This window comes from Vulpes vulpes, chromosome 2 (assembly GCF_048418805.1).
Source record: "Vulpes vulpes isolate BD-2025 chromosome 2, VulVul3, whole genome shotgun sequence".
NCBI classification, from domain to species: Eukaryota; Metazoa; Chordata; class Mammalia; order Carnivora; family Canidae; genus Vulpes; species Vulpes vulpes.
The window spans coordinates 148624789-148651088 of record NC_132781.1 but is presented as its reverse complement, the minus strand read 5'-3'; the positions used below and the strand labels follow the sequence as shown (position 1 = coordinate 148651088).

The 26300-nt window shown below is 51.5% G+C and overlaps 4 protein-coding genes across 6 annotated transcripts; 2 read left to right on the top strand and 2 right to left on the bottom strand.

Annotated features, from left to right (window-relative positions):
- On the bottom strand, window positions 1–5944 carry TMEM234 (transmembrane protein 234). 2 transcript variants are annotated; one of them, XM_026014351.2, is made up of 5 exons: window positions 5886–5944; window positions 5444–5595; window positions 4618–4684; window positions 946–1038; window positions 1–800 (listed from the first exon to the last, which is right to left on the bottom strand). In XM_026014351.2, exons 1-5 carry the CDS (start codon window positions 5899–5901, stop codon window positions 772–774), a joined length of 357 nt encoding a protein of 118 aa, XP_025870136.1. In that variant the 5' UTR covers window positions 5902–5944; the 3' UTR covers window positions 1–771. The 2 variants fall into 2 exon arrangements, with proteins under 2 accessions (XP_025870136.1, XP_025870135.1); XM_026014350.2 differs by having other exon boundaries at window positions 1–700; window positions 5886–5926.
- Window positions 5935–14506, top strand: EIF3I (eukaryotic translation initiation factor 3 subunit I). Its single transcript, XM_026014349.2, has 11 exons — window positions 5935–6023; window positions 6114–6206; window positions 7722–7809; window positions 8120–8185; window positions 9260–9409; window positions 9496–9623; window positions 12877–12987; window positions 13112–13201; window positions 13504–13577; window positions 14085–14177; window positions 14334–14506. Exons 1-11 carry the CDS (start codon window positions 6021–6023, stop codon window positions 14413–14415), a joined length of 978 nt encoding a protein of 325 aa, XP_025870134.1. The 5' UTR covers window positions 5935–6020; the 3' UTR covers window positions 14416–14506.
- A 2211-nt stretch (window positions 14507–16717) lies between these two features.
- On the bottom strand, window positions 16718–20924 carry LOC112931664 (myotubularin-related protein 9-like). The gene is given in 10 exon segments (XM_026014352.2): window positions 16718–17084; window positions 17167–17258; window positions 17261–17307; window positions 17483–17586; window positions 17588–17661; window positions 19003–19231; window positions 19737–19907; window positions 20006–20128; window positions 20367–20475; window positions 20654–20924. Coding segments are annotated over 10 exon segments (1356 nt in total). The 5' UTR covers window positions 20839–20924; the 3' UTR covers window positions 16718–16862.
- Window positions 20925–23374: 2450 nt separating this feature from the next.
- FAM167B (family with sequence similarity 167 member B) lies at window positions 23375–24993 on the top strand. Of its 2 annotated transcripts, none has more exons than XM_026014537.2 (2): window positions 23375–23855; window positions 24518–24993. In XM_026014537.2, the coding sequence occupies exons 1-2, from the start codon at window positions 23595–23597 to the stop codon at window positions 24743–24745; spliced, it is 489 nt and encodes a 162-aa protein (XP_025870322.1). In that variant the 5' UTR covers window positions 23375–23594; the 3' UTR covers window positions 24746–24993. The 2 variants fall into 2 exon arrangements, with proteins under 2 accessions (XP_025870322.1, XP_025870321.1); XM_026014536.2 differs by having other exon boundaries at window positions 23379–23855; window positions 24515–24993.
- Window positions 24994–26300: the final 1307 nt, after the last annotated feature.

The window sequence follows — 26300 nt, the reverse complement described above, 5'->3', positions numbered from 1 at the left end:
TCTGTTTAGTGCAGATTTATTTGAAGCTACTACTCTCCCGGCACCATGCCACTTGACGGAAGTGACCTGGTTGTGGGACCCCAGGCTGTCTATTTGAGAGGGGCAGGCAGGTGAGGATTTCCACCCATCTCACAAGTGGAACAGGCAAGGCTCCTAGACTGTTCATCTCTACACCTGCCATTCTGGTGTACCTTCTTCCCCTCAGGTCCTCACCTCAGCCAGCCAAGGCCTCTGACAGCCCTAGAGACCTTCTGTTTGCATTTCTGGCTCAGGCTGCAGCTGGCCATCTCCATGCCGTCCATGGCCCCTGCTGCTGTGACAGTCTAGATCAGGCCATGATGACAGTGGCTGGCCTGGGGGCCCGATATGACAGCACAAAGAGAGCTGCTGGGGCAGAAAGGTTGCTGGAGAGGTATGAAGTCTCTCTCCTAGCAGTTGAACTGCAGTTCTCCTGTGTGAGCCACCATGAGGTAGCTAATGCACCCTAAGAGATGAGGGTGTTGAGGCTCAGAGGGGGAAGTGCTAGGTCCATCTGCTCACTGGCTGCACCTCACAGCTCAGGGAGTTCCTGGAGGTAGAAGGGCTAGAGGGTGGCATCGGCCCACTCACAGGGCAGATAGTTGCCCCTGGGTCTTGCTCACGGAGCTTGTGATGCAGAGTGCAATTCCTGTCACGGTGAGCACCATGCCTGTGAGCGCTCCTGGGAGAACGGGCAGAAATTGAGGGGCTGATCCCAGCTATGCTAGGAGGAGCTGGTGCAGGGCTGAGGGATCAGGGCAGAAGGGCTTTCCCCAGAATACCTGGAAGAAGGAAACTCTGATGGCTGTAAGGAAGCAGGAGAGCTGCAGAGGCAAGGGGAGGGATGGGAGATGGCTCTGGGAAAGCACTAAGCAGGGTGGCAAGGCCCAAGTAGCAGCTTCCTGCACTTGCAGTGGCCTGACTTACCTTTTCCACCAATATCTTCTCCAAGGACCTTCCCAACAATCAGTGTGAAGACAATGGCCAGAGAGTTACTGATGGGCACAGCTAGAGTCAGATCTGAGTAGTTGGAATGAAAAAAAATCTCTGAGTTGCCAAAAACTGTCTGTCTAGGCACAAAACACATTTTATCAAGACAGCCAGTTTAAAAAAAAAAAAAAAAAAGGCGGCAGGGGAGGGGGGAAATATCATTTTCCAGATGAAATCACAGCACAGCTCAGGATTCAACCCAGGTTTCCTGAGTCTAAATTCAGTGCTCCCTCAACTCCAGCACAAAGAGCTGAACTATAAGGTGATCTGGGAACACCCTGGTTTGCTGATAAGGAAGAGCTCCTGAGATCTCAAGGATGTGGAGACAGGCCCCAACACCGAAAGGACACAATAGGATGAGTGCAACGGCACAGCCCCCCTTTATTAAGTGCCCACTGTGTGCTAAGTGCTCTGTGTACGCCTCTCCTTCAATCTTCATAACACTGTGAGATGAGCATTATCACTTCGCAGAGATAAGGGAAACAAAAGCTCAAAGAAGACAGACACTGAGGCAAGTTGAGGACTTAAACCCAGGTTGACCTGATGCCAAAGCCTGTATCCTGACTGAACTGAATGGACGTGGACAAACCAAACAGCAAGTGAAGCATACCTGATGGTTTCAGCTCAGGCTCAGGCCTTATGGAGTTAAAGGACAGAAATAAATGTCAGAAGCCGGGAGCCAAGGATAACTGGGTGGCTCAGTGGTTGAGCATCTGCCTTCTGCTCAGGGCGTGATCCTGGAGTCCCAGGATCGAGTCCCACATCAGGCTCCCTGTGAGGAGCCTGCTTCTCCCTCTGCCTATGTCTCTGCCTTCTCTCTGAGTCTCTCATGAATAAATAAAATCTTGAAGAAAAAAAAAAAAGAAGCAGAGACTCAGGTACATGTTCAGGATGGGCCCCACAGGGCTGGGCCTTGGGTAGAGGACACAACGATCCAGCATCTGTCCCATAATTTTGAAGTTCCAAGGGACACCCAATAAACAAACTTGAAAGGCTAAACCAGTCAATACTGTTACCTTAAAATGTGTTACATAGGAACATCTGGGTGGCTCAGAAGTTAAGTGTCTGCCTTCGACCCAGGACATGATCCTGCAGTCCCCGGATTGAGTCCCACATTGGGCTCCCTGCATGGAGCCTGCTTCTCTCTCTGCCTGTGTCTCTATCTGTGTGTGTGTGTGTCTCTCATGAATAAATAAATAAAATCTTAAATAAAATGTGTTACATATAAGTTTTGTACACTTAAAACCTTTTAAGACAGGCGGGCACCTGGCCGAGCATAGTCAAGAGCATGTGACTCTTGACCTCAGGGTTATGAGTTCAGGCCCCACGCTGGGCATAAAACTTACTTAAAAAAAAAAAAAAAGAAAACTTGTTAAGAAAACAGATCTCAGGATGTGTGTGGGGCTCAGCGGTTGAACATCTGCCTTCAGCTCAGGGCGTAATCCTGGAGTTTACGGGGTCCACGAGTCCCACATGGGGCTCCCTACGAGGAGCCTGCTTCTCCCTCTGCCTTCCCTATGTCTCTGCCTTCTCTCTGTGTCTCTCATGAGAAATAAATAAAATCTTAAAAAAAAAAAAAGAAGACAGATTTCATGTTGTGTTCTTACTACACACACACACACACAGAGAGAGAGAGAGAGAGAGAGAGAAGGATACATCAGAAACTGACTTACTTGATTATAAGACGTATAACTGCCAGGCTGACTGCTCACATTGGCCCCTTAACTCATTCCTTTCCAAGCATTCCTGGTTTATCTGCTTCTCCTCCCGAGAGTCCCCACCATGGTTGGCATTTCCCATCCAAGAAACTGACCACAACTCCTTTTTTTTTTTTTAATTTTTTAAATTTATTTATGATAGTCACACACACAGAGAGAGAGAGAGAGAGAGAGGCAGAGACATAAGCAGAGGGAGAAGCAGGCTCCATGCACCGGGAGCCCGATGTGGGATTCGATCCCGGGTCTCCAGGATCACGCCCTGGGCCAAAAGCAGGCGCTAAACCGCTGCGCCACCCAGGGATCCCCTGACCACAACTCCTACCTACTCAGAGCTGCTTCCCTGGGCTTACGCACCTTCCCAGGAATTCCATGACTGCTAAAGACTACTCTGCAACAGTAGATAGGAAAGGGGAGCGGCAGGGAGCAGTGGAAGAGCAAGGGTGGTAGAGTGAGACCGACCCAGGTTTCTCTGTGCAATCTTGGTTAGGTCCTTGTTCACTGGGCCCTACAATAGTGATAGCAAGGGGACAGCATCTCCATACCACAGGGCTGGTGTAAGATGAAACAGGGTAACGTGTCTAGCCCCTGGCTGAATATACACATCCTTGATCTAGTGACCGTTGCTGCTGATTATTACACGGGCAGATGCTAAAGAATAGAGGTAGGGCAGGTGATGACAAAACAGGACCCTAAGATTGCCATTTGCTCAAAACTTGGTAAAGGGCTAACCATAGTATAGGAAAAGGGTTCAGCATTCTTGGGCAGCAGGATGTGTGTGCCACAAGCTTTCAAACTTTCTTTACTTTTTTTTTCAAACTTTATTTTTTTCAAGTTTTATTTAAGCAATCTCCACATCCAAAATGAAGCTTGAACTCATGACCCTGAGATCAAGAGTCACACGGTCTACTGACTGAGCCAGCCAGGCACCCCTCAAACTAATGCAGGGCTTGCGTTTTTATTTTTAATTTTATTTTTTTTAAGATTTTATTTATTTTATTTTTAAGATTTTATTTATTTATTCATGAGAGACACACAGAGAGAGAGAGGCAGAGACATAGGCAGAGGGGAAAGCAGGCTCCATACAGGAAGCCTGATGTGGGACTCGATCCCAGGTCTCCAGGATCACACCCCAGGCTGCAGGCGGCGCTAAACCGCTGCGCCACCGGGGCTGCCCTTTAATTTTATTTTTAAGTAAACACTACACCCAAACTTAAAATCCTGAGATCAATAGCCACATGCTCCACTGAATGAGCCAGCTGGGTGCCCTTAAACATAACTTTTATGCACTGGGAAACCAAAAAATTCATTTGATCTGCTCTGCAACATTTGTTGTATTTAGTAATCTGGAACCAAACTTGCAATATCTCTGAGGTATGGCTGTAAAATGGGTAAAACTAGTACAGAATCTGATGCAGTAGAAGACAGTCAACAATCAGTAGGAGAAAGGAAATATATATTTATTGAGCTCCTACAGTGTTCACCAGGTATTCTGCTAGATGCTTCCCATACACTGAATTTAATCCTCTCAATGCTACAAAGACCATCATATAAAACCAATGCTCAAATAAGAGACTTGCTCAAGATCAGCCAGGTAGCAACACAATGGAAGCAAGAGTGTCAAGGCCAGCCATTGGCATAGCAAAATGAACCTTCTCTCTTCCTCTGCTGCTGCACAAGACTGACAGGCTTCAAACCAACCCAAGTGCCCGGCAGCATACTCCTAGTTAGCCCACTGCGCCCCAGCTGCTCAGAAAAGAGGGTGCAAAGAGGGAACCAGAGATGATAGGCTCTGCCTCACTCACGGAAGCAAGGTGTTTCAGGTACCCTCCCCAAGTGACTCTTCCGGGTAGCCCCCACCACTGAGCATAGCAGTTCTAAGTCAGAGACCCACCTGTCGATGCCAAGGTGAGGTAGTAGAGAAGGGAGCCACACTGGTTGAGGAAAAAGGGCATCAAATACTGGAAACAGAAGAAATCTGCAGTCACTGTGATGCTTGATTGAGCAGCCCTGCCTTCTTTGAGCTTCTAGATATGTCCTTCCTTGGAGGAAGGGATAGCTATAAGGGTCCAGAGAGTGGTTAGCCTTCTGAAAAGGACCCTTCCAACAAGTTACTAACAAGTTACTGACTGAACTCTGTGCTTTTGCTTTGAAGGCTTCTCCCTCAGCCCGTGCAAGTCCCTGAATGCCAATGTCACTCCCTCCAAGAAGCATTCCCGGAGGCCCCTACTCCAGCCTCCCTCCTGTGAACTCATGAAGCACTTAATCTGTACCTCTCTCATAGGCCTTAGCTCTAAGCCGTGGTTGTGTCTATGTCTTGTCTTTCCCACTAGCCTAGACTGGCAGCACTGGACTCAGAGGTAGTTCTCTGGATAGAGGTTATCAGAGAATAACGTTCCCTATCCTCCCTCCCGGGTCCATTTGAGCCCCAAGTCCTCCCTCAGTGAGGTCTGTTGGACAGATTACCATAATAAAATACTAGTCATCTCAACCATAGATTGAACCCTAATTATCTCCTAGACCCAATGTTAAGTGGTCTATGTGTCTCGCCTCGTTGAATCCTCACAACTGCCCTCATAAGATGGTTACCACTATCATTTCCATTTTACAGATGATGAAACTGAGGCTCAAGGAGGACCTAGCGACTAAGCTGGTGGAGCCAGATTCTGCTCCAGACTTGGATCAGCTATGCACGAGAAAGGGGCCATTCAGAGACACACCTCAGTATTCAAGAAGAGGGTCTTCATCTCCTGCAGCAACTGCCGGGCCCACGTCGGCTCATGGACCTGCTGCAGGCGGGCGGAGGCCCGCTTCAGCAGCGGCTGTGTGCCACCCCACAGGGCGGCCACCAGCACCAGAGCCAGCACCTGCCCTGGAGGGAGATGCGAGTGACCCTCATCCCCGACAAAGGGCCACCCGCCGGGCCCAGCCCTTCTCGGGCCTCTTTTCCCCCCGTCAGCCACCCCCACATCCCTCCCTCGCTCTCCGACGCCCCGGGTGCGACTGGTGGGTTGGAAACGGCCCGGGAGGCGGATGGATAGATCCGGCAGCCCGGAGATTGGGGACCGGGCGGAGGTCAAGTTCAGGGAGGGGAGGTGAAGCGGCAGAGGAACCCGGGGTAGGGTCTGGGAAGCCCCGAAAGGGGTGGGGCCGCCTACCCACCAAGGGACGCCGCCATGGCAACGCCGCTCTGGCCCACTTCCGGGGGCGAAGGGGCGGAGACCCATAATCCGGAAGTGGCGCCAAAGCCTCTTCCGGTCCTACTCACGTTGCCGCTTCCCTCGCGTCAACGCCAGGATGGTGAGTTCTGAGTTGAGGTGTTAGTCTGGGGGTCTGGGACTGGGGCAGGGGCCGGTCCGGGGCGCTGACACTCCTGTCCTGTCCCCACAGAAGCCGATCCTGCTGCAGGGCCATGAACGATCCATTACGCAGATTAAGTACAACCGCGAGGGAGACCTCCTCTTCACGGTGGCCAAGGACCCTGTGAGCGTCGGCGGCCGGCGGCCCTGCGGGACCCTGCGAGGGTGGGGGGTGTCGAGAGGGGGAGACTTCTTTCGGCCGGGGTGAGGGGTGGACAGGCCGTTTTTTGCCGTGAGAGGGGAGCCAAAGAGCTCCCCATTCTGAGAAGTAGGGAGAGGCCATCCCGGGAGTGGGTGGACGAGACATTATTCCGGGATAGAACGCAGTAGTTGGTAGGAGGAGGGAGTGGCCAGGAGGAAAAAAAAGCAAGAGACCATCACGGAAGGGGACGGAGACCAGAGTCAGACTGTTCTTCCAGGGGAGGGGAGCAGGCCACCCCTAGAAGGGGAAAGCTGCTCCTTGGGCGGTGAGGGACAACAGAGGACTTCCTGGAGGTGTCCCGGGTCTCATTTCAGTCGGTCCTTGTGGGTGTCTTTCACTGAGTGCAAACAGCCCCTCACAGCAATGCCCTTTGAGCACCTCCATATGGAAGATGTGTTAACTCTAGTGGCCAAAAGTGGGAGTTCAGAGGCCAGCAGACCTGATTTGAATCCTGACCCCTGCATCCAGTAGCAGTGTGACTTGGAGCGTGTCATTTAACCTTGATAAACTTGGTTTCCCTTTTTTTTTTTTTTTTTTATGAATTATGGGTACTAATAATTCTTCCCTTGTGAGAGTTGTCTTCAGGGTTAAATGAGGTTATTTGGGGAAGGAGTTTAGCACAGTAAATACCTCGTGTATGTTACTGGAGAATTGTTACTGTATTTTAAATTCCTTAGACATGGGATCCCTGGGTGGCGCAGCGGTTTGGCGCCTGCCTTTGGCCCAGGGCCCGATCCTGGAGACCCGGGATCGAATCCCACGTCGGGCTCCCAGTGCATGGAGCCTGCTTCTCCCTCTGCCTGTGTCTCTGCCTCTCTCTCTCTCTCTCTCTGTGACTATCATAAATAAATAAAAATTAAAAAAAAATTCCTTAGACATTATTTTTATTGAAGCCTCACAGCTACTCTTTGAAGAAGGCATTATTGTTGTGGCCATTTTACAGACAAGACAATAAGCTCAGAAGAGAGAAGCACTGTATTTGAGAGTTTCAGGAAAGACCGGAATAATGGCATGGAGATTTTGTTTTGTTTTGTTTTAAGATTTTATTTATTTATTCATGAGAGACACAGGCAGAGGGAGAAGCAGGCTCCATGCAGGGAGCCTGATTGTGGGACTTGATCCCGGGTCTCCAGGATCATGCCCTGGGCTGAAGGCAGGCGCTAAACCACTGAGCCACCCAGGGATCCCCAATGGAGATGTTTTTACAAGCCTCCTGACTCCCCTGCCACTCACCTGCAGGAAGGAGGAGAATCCAGGAATTGTTGTGTTTTTTTTTTTTTTTTTGCCAGCAGCCTACTGTTTCCCAAGAGATGAGCAGGAAAGGGGAGAATCTGGCCTGGTTAGAGGTTGCTGAGGTTCCTGGGGAACCTCTAAGTAGGAGACCATTGCTCTGCCTGGGATGTTTACTATGTGTCACACTGTCATTGACTCCTCCAGATTGTCAATGTGTGGTACTCCGTGAATGGTGAGAGGCTGGGCACTTACATGGGCCATAGTGGAGCTGTGTGGTGTGTAGATGCTGACTGTATCCTTGTCTGCGCTGAGTGTGGGATCCCAGGGTCTGCCAGCGATGGAGAGGCTGCCCATGTGGAGTTGGGAGTTTGGGGTGCTATTGTGGGTCTAGGGAATGATGTCTCCCTCCTAATCCCTGGTCTTTTCACTGGTTGGGGGAATATTCAGGACAAGTTCCAGTTCTATATGAGAAGGTTAGAAAGTTCTGAGGTAAGAGAGGAAGAAAGGCTGTCTGGGGCTGAACAGGGAGGTGATTCCGTTGGTTTTCCAAGAGGACAGGGGCTCAGGTGAACTCGATCATGTTTCTTTAACACCTTCTTCAGGGGATACCAAACATGTCCTTACCGGCTCAGCTGATAATAGCTGTCGTCTCTGGGACTGTGAAACAGGTAAGCCTGGATCATTTACTTTTCCATCAGACAGTGACGACCTACAGTGTATCTGTTGAGGTGAACAGGTTTTGGGGAAACAGATAATCCAGAGATGGCTCCTGTTCTAAGGAACAAGAAACAGACAAGGAAAAGAAGACAGACAAGAAAAGAAGCACTACAGTAAGATATAAGCCATATTAGAGAAAGCACAAAGCACTGTGGAAGGCCAGAGGGGTGAGGGGGCAACTGACTGCCTGGAATGGGGAGGGGAGCCGGCAAGGTTTCCCAAGGTGAATGTCATATGAGCTAGGGCTTTACAGATGAGAAAGAGGTCATCACTTTGGCACATACTGGAATGAAAACATGGCAGGTGTCCTGTCCAAGTCATTTGATCTGATGGGAGCTTCTGCCTCTTGGGGAATAAGAAATAGTCAGGAGAGAAGATGAGGCAAACTAGGGGCAGAATAGGCTCCAGGGTCAGGAGCTTGGCTTTGTTCTGTAGGACTTGGCATGCCTTGGAGGTCCCTGAGCAGCGGAGAGTATGTTTCATTTTAGCAAACTCAGGTAGCAGTGGGGAGTATTGAAAGAACAGACCAAATACATGGGAGCCTATTAAGCTGCTCCATTTAGTAAATATTTACTAGGCACCCAATTCTGTGCCAGGTCTCTCCTGGGTTCCTTTTTTTTTTTTTTTTTTTTTTTAAGCAAAGTGGTAGAAGTTTATTAAGCAGAGATACGGAGATACAGAGGAAGCTCTCAGAAGTGAGAGGGGTCCCGACAGGGTTCCCCTCTCTGCTGGGTTCTGGGGACATGCAGAGAAATTAGAGCAGATCCTTGTTCTAGAGGAATGCATTCTGAGAAGACATATGTATTGCAATTCACTATGAGCAGTGCCATAGGAACAGGATGTCTGGGGAGAGATGGTGGGGAGCAAGTTAAAAATCTTGAGCCAAAGCCTAGCAGTGAGGAGGAAGTAGGGGTGGGTTTTGGTCACTAGAGCAGGAGAAATAGTAGACAGGAGGATAGGCGTATGGAGAGTGTCCTCCCCTTGATGACATTAGGCAAGGGGTAGCCCAAACTGCTTGTCTCTAGGGAAGCAGCTGGCCCTACTCAAGACCAATTCAGCTGTCCGGACGTGTGGCTTTGATTTTGGGGGCAACATCATCATGTTCTCCACGGACAAACAGATGGGCTACCAGTGCTTTGTGAGCTTCTTTGACCTGCGGGATCCAAGCCAAATCGGTGAGCCAGTACTAGAGGGTTAGTTAGGACTGGGGTGAAGGGTGTGGCTCCAGAGCCCAAGGCCTGACATCTTCTACCCCACACAGACAACAATGAGCCCTACATGAAGATCCCTTGCAACGACTCCAAGATCACTAGTGCTGTTTGGGGACCCCTGGGGGAGTGCATCATCGCGGGTCATGAAGGCGGAGAGCTCAACCAGTATAGCGCCAAGGTGAGGAGGTGGGTGGAGGCCAAGCCCACCAGAATGATTCAAGAGTCAGGATAGCACAGTAGTGAAGAGCAAGGATTGGGTTCAAATACAGATTTTACCACTTTTTGGTTATGTGAACTTGGCCAAATTACTTCACTGAGCCTGTTTATATATGCAAAATGTTCCGAGGATCAAATGACATAAGGCGTTTTAAAAACTTGTCACAGAATACTCTGGATATATGGGTTGTTTTTTGTTTTAAGATTTTATTTATTTATTCATGAAAGACACAGATCAGCAGAGACATAAGCAGAGGGAGAAACAGGCTGCCTGCAGGGAGCCCAGTGTGGGACTTGATCCCAGGGCCCCGGGATGACAACCTGAGGCAAAAGCAGAGGCTCAGACACTGGGCCACCTAGGTGCTCCTACTCTGGATATGTTAATAATGATCATAAATAAGCATTTTCCTGCCACCACTGAGTGCCAGGCCTTGTGTTGGGCTCTAAGGAAAAAGACCTGAATCAGACGTGGGCCCTGCCCCCAGGGAGACAGACTGGCAAACAGCTAGCATGAATCAGGTTGGAAGTTGTGCCAACACAGAGGTCTCAGCCAATTACATTAAATGCTCTCTGTCATAGAGAAGATGGCACATACGTTAACCCGTGAAGAATAAATGGAGCTTTAAGCAAGAAGGGAAGGCCATTCCACAGGTGGGAAAAACAGTACACACAAATGCGGAATTAAGGGAATAGGGGGATTGTTCAGGGAAGGGTCTGGGGTTTTTGGGACATGGCATTGGAGAGAGTGGATAGCAACTAGATTTTTTTTTTTTTTTTTTTTTTTTTTGAGTGTCAGGAGGTAAGGAACTGATTTTCCTGTAGGCAGTAGGGAATCTCTCTTTTTTTTTAAGGTTATTATTTGTTTGTTTTTTTGTTTGAGAGGCAGAGAGAGAATACAAGCAGGGTGGGGAGGAGCAGAGGGAGGGGGAAGCAGACTCCCCACTGAACAGGGAGCCCAACATAAGGCTTAAACCCAAGACCCTGAAATCATGATCTGAGCCAAAGGCAGATGCTTAACTGCCTGAGCCGTCCAGGTGTCCCAGTGGGGAATCTTTAAATAGTTATTGGTGATCAAATTTTCTCTTTATAAAGCTTTTGCAGGCTCAGTTCAGAGAATGGACCTGAATGAGGCCATAGCTCTTGGGACGTGGAGCACCTGACAGAGTCAAGAGATATTTAGGAGTGACTTGATGAGATGGGGAGTAAGGAAAGGGTCAAGCCTGGGCTGCCCTGGATTTCTCTTGGGTACCTGGGTTCCTGGACAATGCTGGCATGTACTATGATAAAGTTTAGTCGTTCAGCAAACATTGACTATAGTCCACCAGGCCCCAGACCTACCCACAGGCAGGTAATGGGAACCAAGGTCAAAGGCATACATAAAGCTTGTTGCCAGCAAATAGTGAAGCTGTTCTGTGTTGTTAGATAGGCCTGACTGCAAGACTCGTGCTTGGTCCCCAAAATACAGGAGCTGGATCTGACTCTTACCATGTGTCCTCATTGATGGAGGAAAGCAAAAATACATCCTTCTCACACAATAGATAAAAATAATTCAGGAGGGACTCCTGGGTGGCTCAGTGGTTGAGCATCTGCCTTTGGCTCAGGGTGTGATCCCAGAGTCCCAGGACCAAGTCCCACATCAGGCTCCTTACATGGAGCCTGCTTCTCCTGTCACTACCTCTCTCTCTGCCTCTCTGTGTGTCTCCTGAATAAATAAAATCTTAAAAAAAAAAAAAAAAAATTCAGGAAAGGGACACTTGACTGGCTTACTCAATAGAGCATGCGACTCTTGATTGCAGGGGTTGTAAGTTCAAGCCCCACAATGGGCACAGAGCTTACTTAAAAACAACAATAAAAGTAATTCAGAAAAGGAAAGGAAAGTTCTCTGAGGGCCCACTCTGTGTGAGGCACAGTGCTCACAAGGCCTTTTAATCATCTGACCAATGTCTGCAGAACACAGGCCAGGTTCCTGTCACAACAAAGTCAAATAAGACAGTCTCAGTATCCCTCTGGTGACACGGGTGGTGTACTTTTAGTAATCTTGTTTTTTAGTTAGAGAAATTGAGGCAGAGAGAGGTGCTTCTGAGGGCAGACTCTAAAGCTCTGCCCTTTGTACTCTACAGGCTAGCAGGTTGCTGAATGCGAAGGGAAGTAAAGAGATGAAATGGCCCTTTGAAAGATCTAAAAAAAGCTAGACATGCAGCAGTACTGGTGGACTGTGGCTCCAAACTAGCTGGGAAGGGGGTGAGCACAGGCTCTTTACATCTTACATGTGGCAGGACCTTTAGCGAGTCACATCATCCCTATGAACCTTACTTTATTCCTTTGAAAATGTCCTTTAAGGGGTGAGCCTGGGTGGCTCAGTCAGTTAAGCCTCTGCCTTCAGCTCAGGTCATGATCCGAAGGTCCTGGGATTGAACTCCCCTCGCGGCCGAGCAAGGAGCCTGTTTCTCCCTTTGCCTGCTTCTCCCTCTGCTTGTGCTCTATCTCTGTCAAATAAATAAATAAAATCCTAAAAAAAAAAAAAAAAGGAAAATGTCCTTTAAAATACCCACTTCGGGGGGATCCCTGGGTGGCTCAGTGGTTTAGCGCCTGCCTTTGGCCCGGGGCGCAATCCTGGAGTCCAGGGATCAGGTCCCGCATCGGGCTCCCGGCATGGGGCCTGCTTCTCCCTCTCCCTGTGTGTCTGCCTCTCTCTCTCTCTCCCTCTATGTCTATCATGAATAAATAAATAAAATCTTTAAAAATAAATAAATAAATAAAAAATAAATAAAAATAAAAATAAAAAAATACCCACTTCGTAGGATGGTTGTGAGGATGAAGTCAGCTGGCTTCATTCAGTATGTAGCACAATATTTGGCAAATGTGACTCTTCACACAATTCAGTGACTATTTGTTAAAAGAAGGAGTGAGTGAAGGATGTCTCTACCATTGTAATGTGCTGATTCGTTAATAGGTCCATAGATTTGTCACCATGAGCATGTGTTTTCCTAGATGAACTAGCTGTGTTTATGAAATGTGTACGCATGGGTGAGGTTAGGATGTGGGCTTGGGGGCGGTGGCGGAGGTGAATGTTGGTTCAGGGGATACTTAGGCCCACCCGACCCAGGCCTCCCCCCACCCAGCCCAGACAGGGAGCAGTATAGAACAACCCCGGTGGAGCAGTGGTGCTGGTGGAGTTCAGGCCACCCAGAGCCTCACTCTTCTGCTTTCCCCAGTCTGGAGAAGTACTGGTGAATGTTAAGGAGCACTCCCGGCAGATCAATGATATCCAGTTATCCAGGGACATGACCATGTTTGTCACTGCTTCCAAGGACAACACAGCTAAGGTGAGCCTGGGCAAGGAGTCTGGTGGGGCTGCTCCTACTCCCCTACAAAGCTTTCAACTTGACCAACTTTCCCCTCAAGAAGACTCCTTTTATAGATTCCCCTCCCCCCATCTTCTCTTTCTAGCTCTTTGACTCCACAACTCTTGAACACCAGAAGACTTTCCGGACAGAACGTCCAGTCAACTCAGCTGCCCTCTCTCCCAACTATGACCACGTAAGGGAACCTCACCCAGGCTTCCTGCTGCAGCCTCAGAATGCTTCCAAGATCTAAGTGTTCGCCAAGCAATTGAGATAGGAACTCTTTGGGAAATAGTGTCAGGCAGAGAGGAGATTCCCAGAGCAATGAGAAGGATGAATTCTTGGAAAGCCCCAGGGGGCAGGGTAGGAGGTGGATAAAGTAGCTGTTGGGGTCCTGCCCTTAGCATCCTGTCAGTCTGATGTGGGGGCTAGGGGTAAAACACAGAAGATGGACTTGGCTGCCCTTTTGGGCTGTCTAGAGTTTCTTCTTCCCTTCAGGTGGTGCTGGGTGGTGGTCAGGAAGCCATGGATGTAACCACCACCTCCACCAGGATTGGCAAATTTGAAGCCAGGTAAAGAGGGAGGGGGCTCTTCCACATTGAAACCCCACAGAGTGTCTTTCATGATGGACACAAACCATATACTTGTGGAGACTTCCCTTATTTCCTTGCCTACTAGGCGGTACACCCAGATTTGTGGCCTTCCTGGGACACGTGTATAATGTAGCAGTTATGAACATGACCTTGGGCTCACTCTGAGGTCCTGGACCCTTCCTCCTATTTATCTGTGCCTGGTTTCCTCCACTATAAATGGAGACAACGATAATATACTTACCTTATAAAATTGTGCAGATCAAATGCATGAGTTACTACTCGTTGCCCAGCACACAGTAAGGAAATGTTAGCTGGGTATGCAGGCAGACACTTGGGTCCAGTCTTTGCCTCCTCTTATTTTGTTCACATTCATTCCCCCTCATCCCCATTTCCCCACTTTCTGCTTTCCCTTTGGGGAGTGGTACGTCCATTGTGTTTTGAGAGGAGATGGAGAGTGACTTGTCCCTTCCCACCATCCCCTTCCAGGTTCTTCCACTTGGCCTTTGAAGAAGAGTTTGGAAGAGTCAAGGGTCACTTCGGACCCATCAACAGTGTTGCCTTCCATCCCGATGGCAAGAGGTAGGGAGAGCTTCGTGCAGGAAACTGAGCTCAGCCCAGATCTGGCCTCTGGCCCTTTCCCGTGCCCCGCCCGCCCCCCCCCCCGCCCCTCCACTGGGGCCAGCCTCCCCCCAGAGGGGACACCTGACTAGTCCCTGGCTCTCTCTCCCTCTCCAGCTATAGCAGCGGCGGTGAAGATGGTTATGTCCGCATCCACTACTTCGACCCACAGTACTTTGAATTTGAGTTTGAGGCTTAAGAAGCTTGGATCTCCATCGGGACCAGGGAAAATTTCTGGGCCAGGGCTCACAAAGTTTTGGACTCTGAGAAGTAAATTAGTTTGGAAATAAGTGGTTTCTGGTCAGAAATTTTGTGGGGACTATTTCATTCATTTCCTTTTTTAGTGACACCCCAGAAAATGTATACTAGTCGTGGAGATCTTTATTATTTAGACCTTCTCATGACACCATAAGATGCGCCAAACCTGGAGCTTCTGTATATTTTGGATTAGGCTGGATTGCAGACGCCCTGATCCAAGGTCCAATGGTGCTGAGGGGCCCTGCGGGGTGGAGGGTGTCTCAGGAACATTTCAGCCATCATCCAAGGAGCCAGCACTTAAAGTTGAAGCTCAGAGGTTGTAACTGTCGGCTGACAGCCCTCTGTTTTCTCCTTATCTGTCACTATTTGCCACACCTTCTCCCATGCCACCTCTGAAGGTTCAGGCAGGCAGATCCAGTGCAGAAACAGGCCTGTGGAGGAGGACAGATGAAGCTGGACAGAGGATGAAGAATGAAGCTCCCCCTAGCTCCACAGGGGAGAAGGTGGGATTGGGGGTTACCTTGCCACAGTTGCAGGCTCTGGGGCTCCACAGAGGGCCAGATGGCCAAGGGATTTGGGATGTAGAGTGAGTTCTGGAGCTTCCGTTGCTCATTTGGCTGGTTGAGCCCAGACCACAAGGAGTGGGTTCAAGTCCTTACTTTACACAGGCATCTCTAGGGAGTGAGTTTCCAGACTCAGATTATGCCTTCTGGGATTCGGGACTGGGGACCCTGGTGAGTAGGGTGACAGCCATCTCCTGGGGCAGTGATGACCTGTCCTTTTTTCCTGCCAATGTTCTTGCCAGTCAGATACTGTACTGGGCGCTGGAATAAAGTAAGACAAGGCAAAGTCCTAGTTGTTCAGGAGTTAGTTCCATTAGTTCTGCCTGGAAGTGTCAGGGAAGGCTGAGAATGTGCCAGTTGGGCTGGGTCGGTCTGCAGAAACTCACCAGGTGTGCAAAAGCATAGGAATATTTAGGAGGGGAGACTACAGGGCCAAGACCAAGAAAGTGGGAACAGGCCCAACTGAATGTTGGTGGATTGTTTGTTTTTTTTTTAGAGAGGACGCGCACAAGCAGGGGATTGGGGAAAGAGGGAGAAGGAGAGCAAGAGAATCAAGCAGGCTCTACTTCCGGCACAGACCCTGACATAGGGCTCAACACCGGGCTCCATCTCATGAGCCTGAGATCATGACCCTGACATTAGGACGTGAGCTGAAGTCAAGAGTCAGATGCTTACTGACTGAGCCACCCATCAGTCAGTGTGTTTTTTAAACTGGTGTGTTTTTTAAACTGGTGGCAGAGCTAGAACAGGGAGGCAGCTGTTTCAACAGCCCAAATAGGAAGAAGAGTCTGGACTGGGGTTAGTAGGAGGGGCCTTTTACAGGAAAGGACATGGTAAGAAGGTTTCAGGAGAAAGGCTGTATATATGAAGGATGGGTGGGTGGGGGAGGTACATAAAGATAACAGGTTTTTTTTGTTTTGTTTTGTTTTTTAATGAGAGACACAAAGAGAGGCAGAGACACAGGCAGAGGGAGAGGCACACATGCAGGGAACCCGATGTGGGACTTGATCCTGGGTCTCCAGGATCAGTCCCTGGGCTGAAGGTGGTGCAAAACCGCTGAGCCACCCAGGCCACCCAAGATAACCGTTTCTAACCTGGGTGACCCAGCAGTGGAGTCTGTGAAAAGTGTGTGTGTGTGTGTGTGTGCACAAGCACACGCACACAGGGCACATCAGACAACAAAAGAGAGGAGTGTGAGCCCTCCCTCCCCTCAGGCTGATGAGAGAAAGATGGCTTTGGGGGGCTTGGGAACAAGCCAACCAGATAATAACGACCACTGCATGTGTGCCCACTGCACCCACTGTGCCAGGCCCTTCCCATCCTTTAACTCAGCTAATCCAATTCAGCCCCACCCCACAGAGATGGCTGTTACTGGAAGCCTCCTTGCTACTGACAGGAAACAGGTTACCTGTGATCACCCAGCAGGTGAGTGATGGAGCTGGAAGTTAAGCCCAAACCACTGGACTCTGTTTTCAACCTCTACTCCATTGCTTCACTAGAATTAGCCCCGCAAAGTGGTGGAAAGCCCCAGAAATGATTTTGCAGCAACTTTCCCCTTCATTCCTTATTTTTAAGCTGGAGTGTCTTTGGTCTTTGTTATGGACAGAGTGGGTAGGTCTAAAGGATTGGCCTTGGACCCATCCAAATCTGGGTTTGCAGAAGTTCTGGGGAAAGGTGAGATTTGGAGGCAGGGGAGGAGAGAACACTCAAAAGTTTTACCCAAAGAAAAACTCATCCAAAAGGGAAAGATGTCTTCTCGTGCTGACAGCAGGTACCTGACCCTGGCCTGTGCCTGGCCCCTGACCCACCTTGACTCCCCCCTCGCTCACCTCTCCTTTCTGCTGTTGCAGAGGAAGGTGCCAAAAGGGGAGGCATAGGCGTGCTCAAACAGAGCCAACAGCAGCCCCTCCCCAAACTCCAGCAACAGCGGGAACTGGCGGCCCAGCTGCCACACACAGTGCAGAACGAGGAAGATGGGTGCCTCATGCTTGGGGCAGGTATGGGAGAAGGCCAAGGTGGCACAGTGCAGACGGAAGGAGTGGCCGGCCTAGGGAGGGGGCAGAGTGATGGGCACAAGGAAGCAGGGTTTCTGGATGGAGGGGGAGGGCTGGGGCTCAGCGGCCAGTTACCTGAATCCATTCACGCTCCACCAGTTCCTGGAATCCAGCCATGGTCCGGCTCAAGGGGTTCAGGATGAGTTGGGCCAGCGAAGTCACAAACCGGTGCTGTCCATGCCTTCAGTCCCATGCACCTGGATGCAGGCCCCTTCCCTGTGGGCCAGGGCTTATTAATAGTGGCCAGTCCTCCCCAGCCCAGGGTGCCCTGGCCAGGAAACAAATGGGCCCGTTTCTAGGCTGTATGTGCTTACTGAGACATGGCTATGTGCCCAGGGGTAGAGAGCCCTGCCCGTCCACCCTGTTCTCTGCCTCGTTGGTGGGTGCTTACCTTTCCATGCCCTAGGCAGCTAGGCAGGTGGTGCTCAGTGCCTCCTTCACGTGTACCAGCCAGCGGCAGCCCTCTAGTCGACTGAGCCAGCTGTCCATGCTCTCTATCCAGGTCCCCAAAGGCTTCCACCAGGCACACAAAACTCTCCTGTAGGGGGCGACCCCTGCACAAGTGGGAATCTGGTCATCCCATCCCCAACCAAGCTCTGGTGAGCACAGCCCTGGGAACAAGTGCTCTAGACCAATGAAAGAGACAAAGAACCCTCAGAGGAACCCTTTGACAAAAGGGACACTGGACCCTTTGGGGGAGCCCACCTAAACTGATGGAAATGATTCAGTATCTTTGAGGATTTCCCAATCTGATGGAGGAGACCCAAGACCCCTTGGGGGAGACCTAGTCTATTAGGGGTGCCTGGGGAGTGGTCACACAACCCTCTCTGGATATAAGAGGAAGCCCCCAATTTGATGGAAATGTCACAGTACCCGTGAAGTAGCCCAATGTGATAGGAGCAACACGGTACTACCTGGGGGAGTCCCATCTGACAAGAGACACAACACTTAGGATTCTGGTATCTCTCTTGCTTCCCAGGAACTGCTCCGCTCAAGATCACCAATGCAACCTCCTGCTGGAAAATCTAATGAAGGCTTTTCCAGGCCTGTTTAATAAAAGCCTTCAATGGCTCCCCTCTCCTTTACGAGATAGAGTCTAAGTTCATAATCATGGCATTCAAGGCTTTTGCTCAGGTCCTGTCACCCCCTTAGCCCCATCTCTCTCTGCCTTTCACACTTGACACTTCCACCATTCTGAAATACTTGTAGCTCCCCAAACAGGACAAATGACAAGGAGTTCTGCTCCTATACCCCTGTAGTTCCTCCCTTCCATCTGGAATGTCCTTTTGCTCTCTGGCTAACTCCTCTTTCAGGTGTCAGCAAATGCCTCCAATTCTCAGGGAAACTTTCTTTGCACTGCCTACACACAAGAGAGGGGAGCCTGCTCTGTGCTGCTGCTCATCACACTGAATCCCAACTGCCTAATTACTACTGATCTCCCAACCATGTCTGGGCTGGCCACCATCTCAGCCTCTGTGCTCAATCAACATTGGTTGAATTAAGGAATAAACAGTTATGTATTCTGGAAAGGGGAGCAGTCCTCTCTCCTCAAAGCACAAATACTCCCTGAGGACCTCCTTCTAGTACTACCATCACCTGGATGGATACAGCTGTGTAGGTAGAGCCCTCAGGGGAGGGCTGGGTCCAATGGGGAGAAGGGTGTGTGTGGTGAGGTTGTTCTTAGAAATCAAATTTCAGTTTAATGTAAAGAGAGGCTTTTTCTTTCCAGACAGAATTGGGGTGCCAAGAGGATGAGCTCTCAGTGGGCAGTGTGCAAGTGAGGACGCTCCCCGGGTAGGATGGCTACCTGGAAATGCTTAACAGTCCCCAAGGTCTGTGGATGATACTCCCAACTCCTACCCCCTCCCTGAGGAGTCCTGTAGGAGAGCCCCTAGGAGAGGATCTGAAGACCTCTCACCTCTGCAAGGGGCCAATGCAGCGGTTCCCAGCCAGGGCAGGCGCCTCTGGCCTCGGTGCCGCCGCCGGTCACACGGGCCAGTTTGGCGGCCTGAGCCGAGCGGGTGTCCAAGATGAAGCCCCGGGCCCCAGGGCCAGCGCCTGCAGCTCGCAGCAGCTCCTCGTCCTCAGCGCAGCACCTTTTCTGGGGACCAGTCAGGGGCTGGCTGGAACGTAGCAGAACCTGCGAACCGGGACGCCACTCCGGAAGCCGTAGCCACCTGGCCCTGGCTCGGGGATTTCGCTCTGGGAGCCCCTTGGGGGTGGGGGGTGGCCTAGACCCTCGGCCTGGTCTAGAGCTGGCGGGGGGCTTGCGGGAGCTAAAGGACCCTAGCGGCGGAACTCGCAAGGCGTGGGGCCCAGCTGGAGTGGGGTGTAGCCGGGGGGAAAGCGACCCGAAGAGTAGAACGTGGGTGGGTCCGGGGTTGAGGAAGACGACTGGGCTCCAGGGACCCCACGGGCCGGGGGCCGGGCCCGAGATGAGCAAGACTCCGAAGCCCGGCAGAGGGGCGGGGGCGGGGGGAGGGGAGGGCGCAGGGGGCGGGGCCCGTTGGAGGCCTGTTGGGGTTCGGCTAGAAAGGGTAGGAGCTCGGGCTGCAGGCGCGCGACGAATTGGCCGGGCGGTGCAGGAAAGGGCCGAGAAGGGCCGCAGTTGGTCTTAGTAGCGGAGTCTGGCTGGGTGGGCTCACGGTTCGCTGGGCATGGTGGTGGCTGAGCACCGGGCAGCGGCCTCCCCGGCGGAAGCGGGAGCTGAGCGCCAGGGCCGGGTCCTTTACAGCGCGAGCCACGATCACGGCGCGGGGGTAACTGGGGCACAAGCTGAAGTTCTCGTTCACCTCACTCAGCCGCCACGCGTTGGTCTGCCGCGCAGGGAACGGCGAAGGCCAGGTTGGGCGGTCAGGGAGCGCCGGGGCCTCACGCCCCTTGCAGGACCACAGGCCCGCGCGACCGCACCCACCTCGTGAGCTACTCGCTCGTAGCGTTCGGGTGGGTGGAAGTGCCAGGAGTCGCCCAGTCTCAAGCCCTTGGGACGGTAGAAGAATGGAAAGGAAGTGATGACCGATCCCAAAGACGACAGCGCCTGGGGAAGGAAGTCGGGGGATCCGGGCAAAGTCGGAATCGTCTCGCCCGCGCCCTGCCAGCCGCTCCGCTCCGCAGCCCCTGCTCTGCACAGCCTGCAGAGCACCCCGCGTCCCCTGCCATTAGCTGTGTTCCAGGGTAACACTGGAGGCCGGGTCGTCTTGCGCAGTAGGCCTTGTTTACTCCCCTCCTAACGAAATAGGGGTAGCTTAAGGGCCTCGGGAGCGCGGCTTGCCTGCCTCCACGGAGCGGGCGATGTCCAGCGTCGCTTCCACGCCCTCTATGTCCAGCTGCAACACTTGCAGGTCCTTACAGCTCCACGTGATGGTGCCGAAGCCACCCGAGACCCTGGGGATAGACGGGCTTGAACTTAGTGTCCCCTGCCCCCCTACCAGGGGAGGAGAAACGAGTTTATTAGGATTGGACGTAATGCAAGGGGGCACCAGCTCCAACTGTGCTTGCCCTTCCCCCTCCCCCGCGGAGCAGAAAGCTCTGCAACTACGGGGACGCCCCCGCCACGTCTCACCGCTTCTCGGTGGAGTCTACACTACGCAACAGCAGCAGCCACAGGTCTGAAGTGACCTGGGGCCCTGGCGACCGCAGCAGGTGGTGGCGGGTGACGCTTAGCGCGCCACGCAGTGGGGGCGCCTCCGGACCCCGCAGGAGCTTGACTTGGGCTTGGCCCGTACGGATCAGCTCCGAGAACTCCATTCCGCCTGTCGTGGGCCTGGAGCCCAGCAGGACAGACTCCAGGAGCGTCAGGCGGGGCGAGCGCGGGCTCGGGCTCCTAAAGGGACAGAACTGGCTGGGCAACTGGCGACGCCGGCTGGACAGCTGTTAAGGAGGCCCCTTGGAGGAAGTGATCGAACGGTTTCACAGGAATGTCCCCCTCCTACTGCCAGCACCTCTGAGCCAGGACCCGGGCCCGAACCTTTTTAAGGAAACCTCAATTTCATCCATCTGTGAAATGGGGAGAATAATCTTGCTTAAAGCCCTTTACCTCGTGCCTTGGTCACAGGTGGCACTCAACATTTTTTTTTTAAACAGGTGCTGGCACTCTCACTGACTTAAAAAAGAAAAATACCATCTCTTCTTGTGTACCCTGGTAGAAGGGTGGAAAGGGTAGGTGTGAAATTGGGAACTATCTACTTCCTCCCCTTATAGCGGAGGCTGGGTGGGGGAAATCCCTTAGTCCACCTTAAGTGCAAGCAGCTATGTAGCTGGTGCCCCTCCCCCACCGCAGCTGGAAGTCCCTGCCGGAGGGCGCCCTCTATAGAGACCACTTCTGGCTTAGTCCTGCCCTCCAAAGCCCAGTCTATCACTTCATCCTTCAACCAAATTTGAATGGCCCATACACTAAGCTGGACACTGTATTTAGTGAAGGACCCAAGGATGATGGAGGAAGGTTCTGTTCACTAGACCAGAGTGTGGTGTGGCAAGAGATACAGCTAAACTGATAAATTACAAGAGTTGCAAGGATTTACTAGAGGACTCATCCATCCATTTATCCATCCATCCAATTATTCTTTCACTTTAAAAAAAATTCTTTCATTTCTTAAACACTAATGCCTACATTGTGTTAAGTGTTGATTATCAAGAAGAATGAAAAAGACCATACCTTTAAAGAGCCTTTTGGACCACTGGGTTCCAGGCTTGGTGTAGGTGCACATGTATGCAAAACCTTTTAAAACACACACACACACACACACACACACACACACACACACGCACACACGGACACCTGGGTGGCTCAGCGGTTGAGCGTCTATCTTCTTCGGCTCAGGGCCTGATCGAGCTCCCTGGGCTCCCTGCGAGGAGCCTGCTTCTCCCTTTGCCTCTGTCTCTGCCTCTCTTTGTGTGTCTCTCTTGAATAATAAACAAACAAACAACAACAACAACAACAAAAAACCATACACAAAGAAAAGAAATCAGGTGGATACCCATAGTATAAACATAAAATCGAAGTAGTCTGTGAAAGGAACTAGATGTAAAAGAGTGTAAATTGTAAAAATCCAAACCAAATGGGCTGGGAATTCGTTAGAAATGTGCCCCAACCCACATGTCTCTTTAAACAAGTTTTTCAGGAGATTCTCTTGCACAAGAAAGTGTGAGAACCATTGGAAAGTACATAAAAAAGAACAAAACTAGGAGTACCTGGGTGGTTCAGTCAGTCAAATGTCTGCCTTTGGCTCAGGTCATGATACAAGGGTCCTGGGATAGAGCCCTCCCCTAAGCAGGGAGCCTGCTTCTGCTTCTCCCTCTCTCTGCTGTTTCCCCTGCTTGTGCTCTCTCTCTCAAATAAATAAATAAAATCTTTTTTTTAATTTTTATTTATTTATGATAGTCACAGAGAGAGAGAGAGAGAGGCAGAGACATAGGCAGAGGGAGAAGCAGGCTCCATGCATCGGGAGCCCAACGTGGGATTCGATACTGGGTCTCCAGGATGGCGCCCTGGGCCAAAGGCAGGCGCCAAACTGCAGCGCCACCCAGGGATCCCTAAATAAAATCTTTTAAAAAAAATAGGCAAACTAATCTTCACTGTCAGAAATTGGGAGAGAAAAAAAAAAGAAAGAAAGAAGAAAGAAAGAAAGAAAGAAAGAAAGAAAGAAAGAAAGAAAGAAAGAAAGAAAGAGAGAGAGATTGGGAGAGTAGTCACAGACCAGGAGCACTTCCTGGATGCTGGTAATGCTCAGTTGTTCTATCTGGGTGCTGGGTACATAAGTGGGTTCAGTTGGGGAGAATTCAGCAAGGCATGTCCTTAATTATGATGTGTGAAATTTTCTGCGTGTATCTTATAGATCAATACAAAATTTAAAAAAGGGAACAGCTCTGGTTGAAGCCCTGGGAGGGGCAGGGATAGGTGGGTCTAGGAACCCAGCCACAGCTCTCTCTGTCTTTATCACATACAGACCTCCTGAGGGATTTCCAAGGGAACCTAAAGTTCCTGAGAGTACAGGTTGAAATCATTGATCTGTCCCCATAGAGTCAGTGACTTGTCTAAGTGTCATGAGTGAGGAGAGAGGGCACCTCACCAAACTTCAATCCACTCCCACCCCCTTAACTTGGGTCTTGGGAAGAAGGCCAAGACTTTAGTGTGGATGATGCTTTTCTCATCCTGGAGCAACTTCCTTTCTGGGAACAGGGTGTCTCCTTCTGGGCAAAGACAATAAAATTCATCCAAGGGGCAGGAGGAGCCCTGCTCCTCCGCCATCCGGATGGGCATCACGTGGCTCCCCAGAGTTGCAGGCCAGGAAAATCCCAGCTTGCACACTCAGCCTTCCATACCCCTCTATTCGCCCTCCCTGACACACTCAGCCTCTCTGACCCACCTTGAACATTCACCATCACACACTCCCTGGAACAGCTCTGTCACTCTCAGCTCCTGCCACCACTCCCCAGCAATACTGCCAGCCTTTCCCAAATTCCCAGGGCTGCAGCCTTGCCCTGTCACCCACTCCAAACCCACCATGTCCCTGGGGCCACTGAAATTCCAGGCACTAGGTGAAGAAAATGAAGAGGATGAGGAGGAAGAGAGCCTGGACTCTGTGAAGGCGCTGACGGCCAAGCTGCAGCTGCAGACACGGCGGCCCTCATATCTGGAGTGGACAGCCCGAGTTCAGAGCCAGGCCTGGCGCAGGACCCAAACCAGACCTGGGCTGGGGGGCCCTGGGGCCCTCTGCGGATTCGACTCAATGGACTCTGCCCTTGAGTGGCTCCGACGGGAGCTGGTGAGTTGGGTAGGGTGGGCAGTCATCCTTAGGACCCAAGAAACATGGGTTTGGGGAGGGCATGAGAATGGGCCTCACCTCTAGCAACTGCCTACTCCTTGGCTTTGTCCTGGGGCTGAGGAGTCGTGAATGGACTCCTCCAGTGATTTATTCAGGGATACTTGCTGAAGCAGGATTCCATCCAATCTACCTACTACCGACTACTCCCGTGACTCTGGGGACAGAGCCCTGCCCTTTGGGGCCACGGGTCTTAAGTGGGGAAGGCATAGCCTCCCCTACTCTGGGAATGGCCATACCTCAAAGTTGCAGGGAGGGAGAAAATGACGCATTGATCACACTGTAGGCAGAATCTGAGGAAGCCAGCATTATGCAGGTGGCTCTTAACCCAACATGTGCAAACAAAAAAATGTCTAGGCTCCAAATTGGAGATTGCGCTTAGTTGACCTGGGGTGGGGCACCGGACACCTGTGTTTGTGTAACAACTGCTCCTTAGCTTAGTTTGAGAGCCAGATCTGGACGTTGGGGAGGGCTCAAGCTGGGGCGATGGGGGATGGGGAAGACACAGCCTGTGCAAAGACCCAGGGTGTTGACAGGAAGGGAAGACTGATGCGAGTGGCTGAGGACCCGTCAGGCAGCCTCACGCCCCCTCTCTGCTGCAGCAGGAGATGCAGGCTCAGGACCGGCAGCTGGCCGGGCAGCTGCTCCGCCTGCGCGCCCAGCTGCACCAGCTGAAGGTGGACCAAGCCTGTCACCTGCACCAAGAGCTGCTGGACGAGGCTGAGCTGGAGCTGGAGCTGGAGCCTGGGGCCGGCCTCGCCTTGGCCCCGCCGCTGCGGCACCTCGGCCTCACCCGCATGAACATCAGTGCCCGGCGCTTCACCCTCTGCTGAGGGGCACCTGCTTGCCTCCTGGGACCTCCTGGGAAGGGGGAATGGAGGGGTGCCTCAAAGGTGCCAACACCTGGCAAGGGGTGGTGGGAGGGTTGCTAGGGGCGGGGCTCCCTCAGTTCTCTGGGAGCATAAAGCCCCAGCATCCTGTTACCCTTGCTGCCCTAGATTGGGGAGGGGAGGTTGGAGGAAGGGGAGAAACTCACAGACCTCCAAGCTCTTCAATAAAGGCCCTCTCTGTTTCCCAAAAAGGTCTCTGCAGTCATTTATTCAGGCCCAAGGTCACTGTGTGTCATCTGTAGCTAGGGCCAGGACTTCCACTGTGGGAAAGAAGGCCTGGGTTGGGGGTAGAGATGAACAGATGGATCCCCATCTCTCCCCCAGCTCCAGCTCTGTCTCTATATCTTATCAAGCTCAGAACTGGGCACGAGCTTGAAATCCTGAATCACCCCTATGGAAGGTGACAGGTCAATGGGCAGCTGAAGAATGCAGGGCCTAGTAGACCTGGGTTCAAAGCCAGCTCCACCTTGCATTTCTTTTCTTTTCGCTTTTTTTTTTTTTTTTTTTTTTTTTTGAGAGAGAGAGAACAAGTAGGGTGGGGTGGAGGGAGAGGGAGAAGCAGACTCCCTCTGAACAGGGAGCTGGAGGTGGGGCTTAATCCCAGGATCCTGAGATCATGACCTGCGCTGAAGGCAGACGCCCACCGGTTCACTGAGCCACCCAGGCGCCCCTCCACCATGCATTTCTAGCAGACCTTAAGGATGTCCCTAAGCTTGCAGCTGTTTCTTTACCTCTAAACTGGAAATGCTATTTCTTACTCCACAAGTAGTTGAGGATGTCTGAAGTGAGACAACACTTAAACACTCAAAAAACATGGAACTCTCTCTTGCTGATCCTTGCTTCCACCAGTGGTATGAATGCTGTTGTGCTGAAGGCCAGAGACGGGCCTGTGCAGGGCTCTGGGTCAAGTAGGTTTTTTTTTACAACGTATCTCCTCAGCCTTTGTTTCTGTGTTACCCTCTTTGTCTGACTTTCCAGCTCAGGCTTCCTCTTCCCCCCACCCATTTCCTGTCTCCCCCTTCCTTCTGCAGCTGAGGTGCACACAGCATCAGCTTCCACCTCACAAACCCCAACAATGCTCTGTGGGCTCCCCTCCCCCAAACTGCTCGCTAAGTGTGGGCTCCAGCAGTGGTGACTGTGACACATTTATACTTTCCTATGGGTGGGGCCAAGGCCCAGCTCTTGTGCCTCATAGAGACCATCCAGAGTTCCTCATAACACTGATAACCTGGCACTTAACCTATGATGGGTGCCACCCTCAGCTTGGCCCCAGGGGGAAGGGAGATTCTCAGCCTGCTTGCTGCTCCTGACAAGGCTTCTCTGTCCTGCCTCTAACAGAAAAGACCTGCCAGTCAGCGGCTGGCACATGGGAGCCTGGGCAGGAGTGTTTGTCTGCTTTCCACCTGTTGCAGGAGATGGTGGCAGGCCCTACATGTCTAACAGGGGCTGTGACCTTGCCTCTTCCTGAATTAGAAGTGTCGCCCTGATGAGTGGGTGT

Bases quoted from the DNA above. Each gene is read 5' to 3' on its own strand.
- TMEM234 (XM_026014350.2), bottom strand. The intron at 4,685-5,443 runs GTGTGTCTCTGA...TTCTGTTTCCAG, and splicing joins CCCTCTTCTTGAATACTGAG to TATTTGATGCCCTTTTTCCT. The intron at 1,039-4,617 runs GTGGGTCTCTGA...CCAACTACTCAG, and splicing joins CCTCACCTTGGCATCGACAG to ATCTGACTCTAGCTGTGCCC.
- FAM167B (XM_026014536.2), top strand. From the start codon at position 23,595: ATGTCCCTGGGGCCACTGAAATTCCAGGCACTAGGTGAAGAAAATGAA. The intron at 23,856-24,514 runs GTGAGTTGGGTA...TCTCTGCTGCAG, and splicing joins AGTGGCTCCGACGGGAGCTG to CAGGAGATGCAGGCTCAGGA.
- EIF3I (XM_026014349.2), top strand. The intron at 7,810-8,119 runs GTATCCTTGTCT...CACCTTCTTCAG, and splicing joins GTGGTGTGTAGATGCTGACT to GGGATACCAAACATGTCCTT. The intron at 13,578-14,084 runs GTAAAGAGGGAG...ATCCCCTTCCAG, and splicing joins ATTGGCAAATTTGAAGCCAG to GTTCTTCCACTTGGCCTTTG.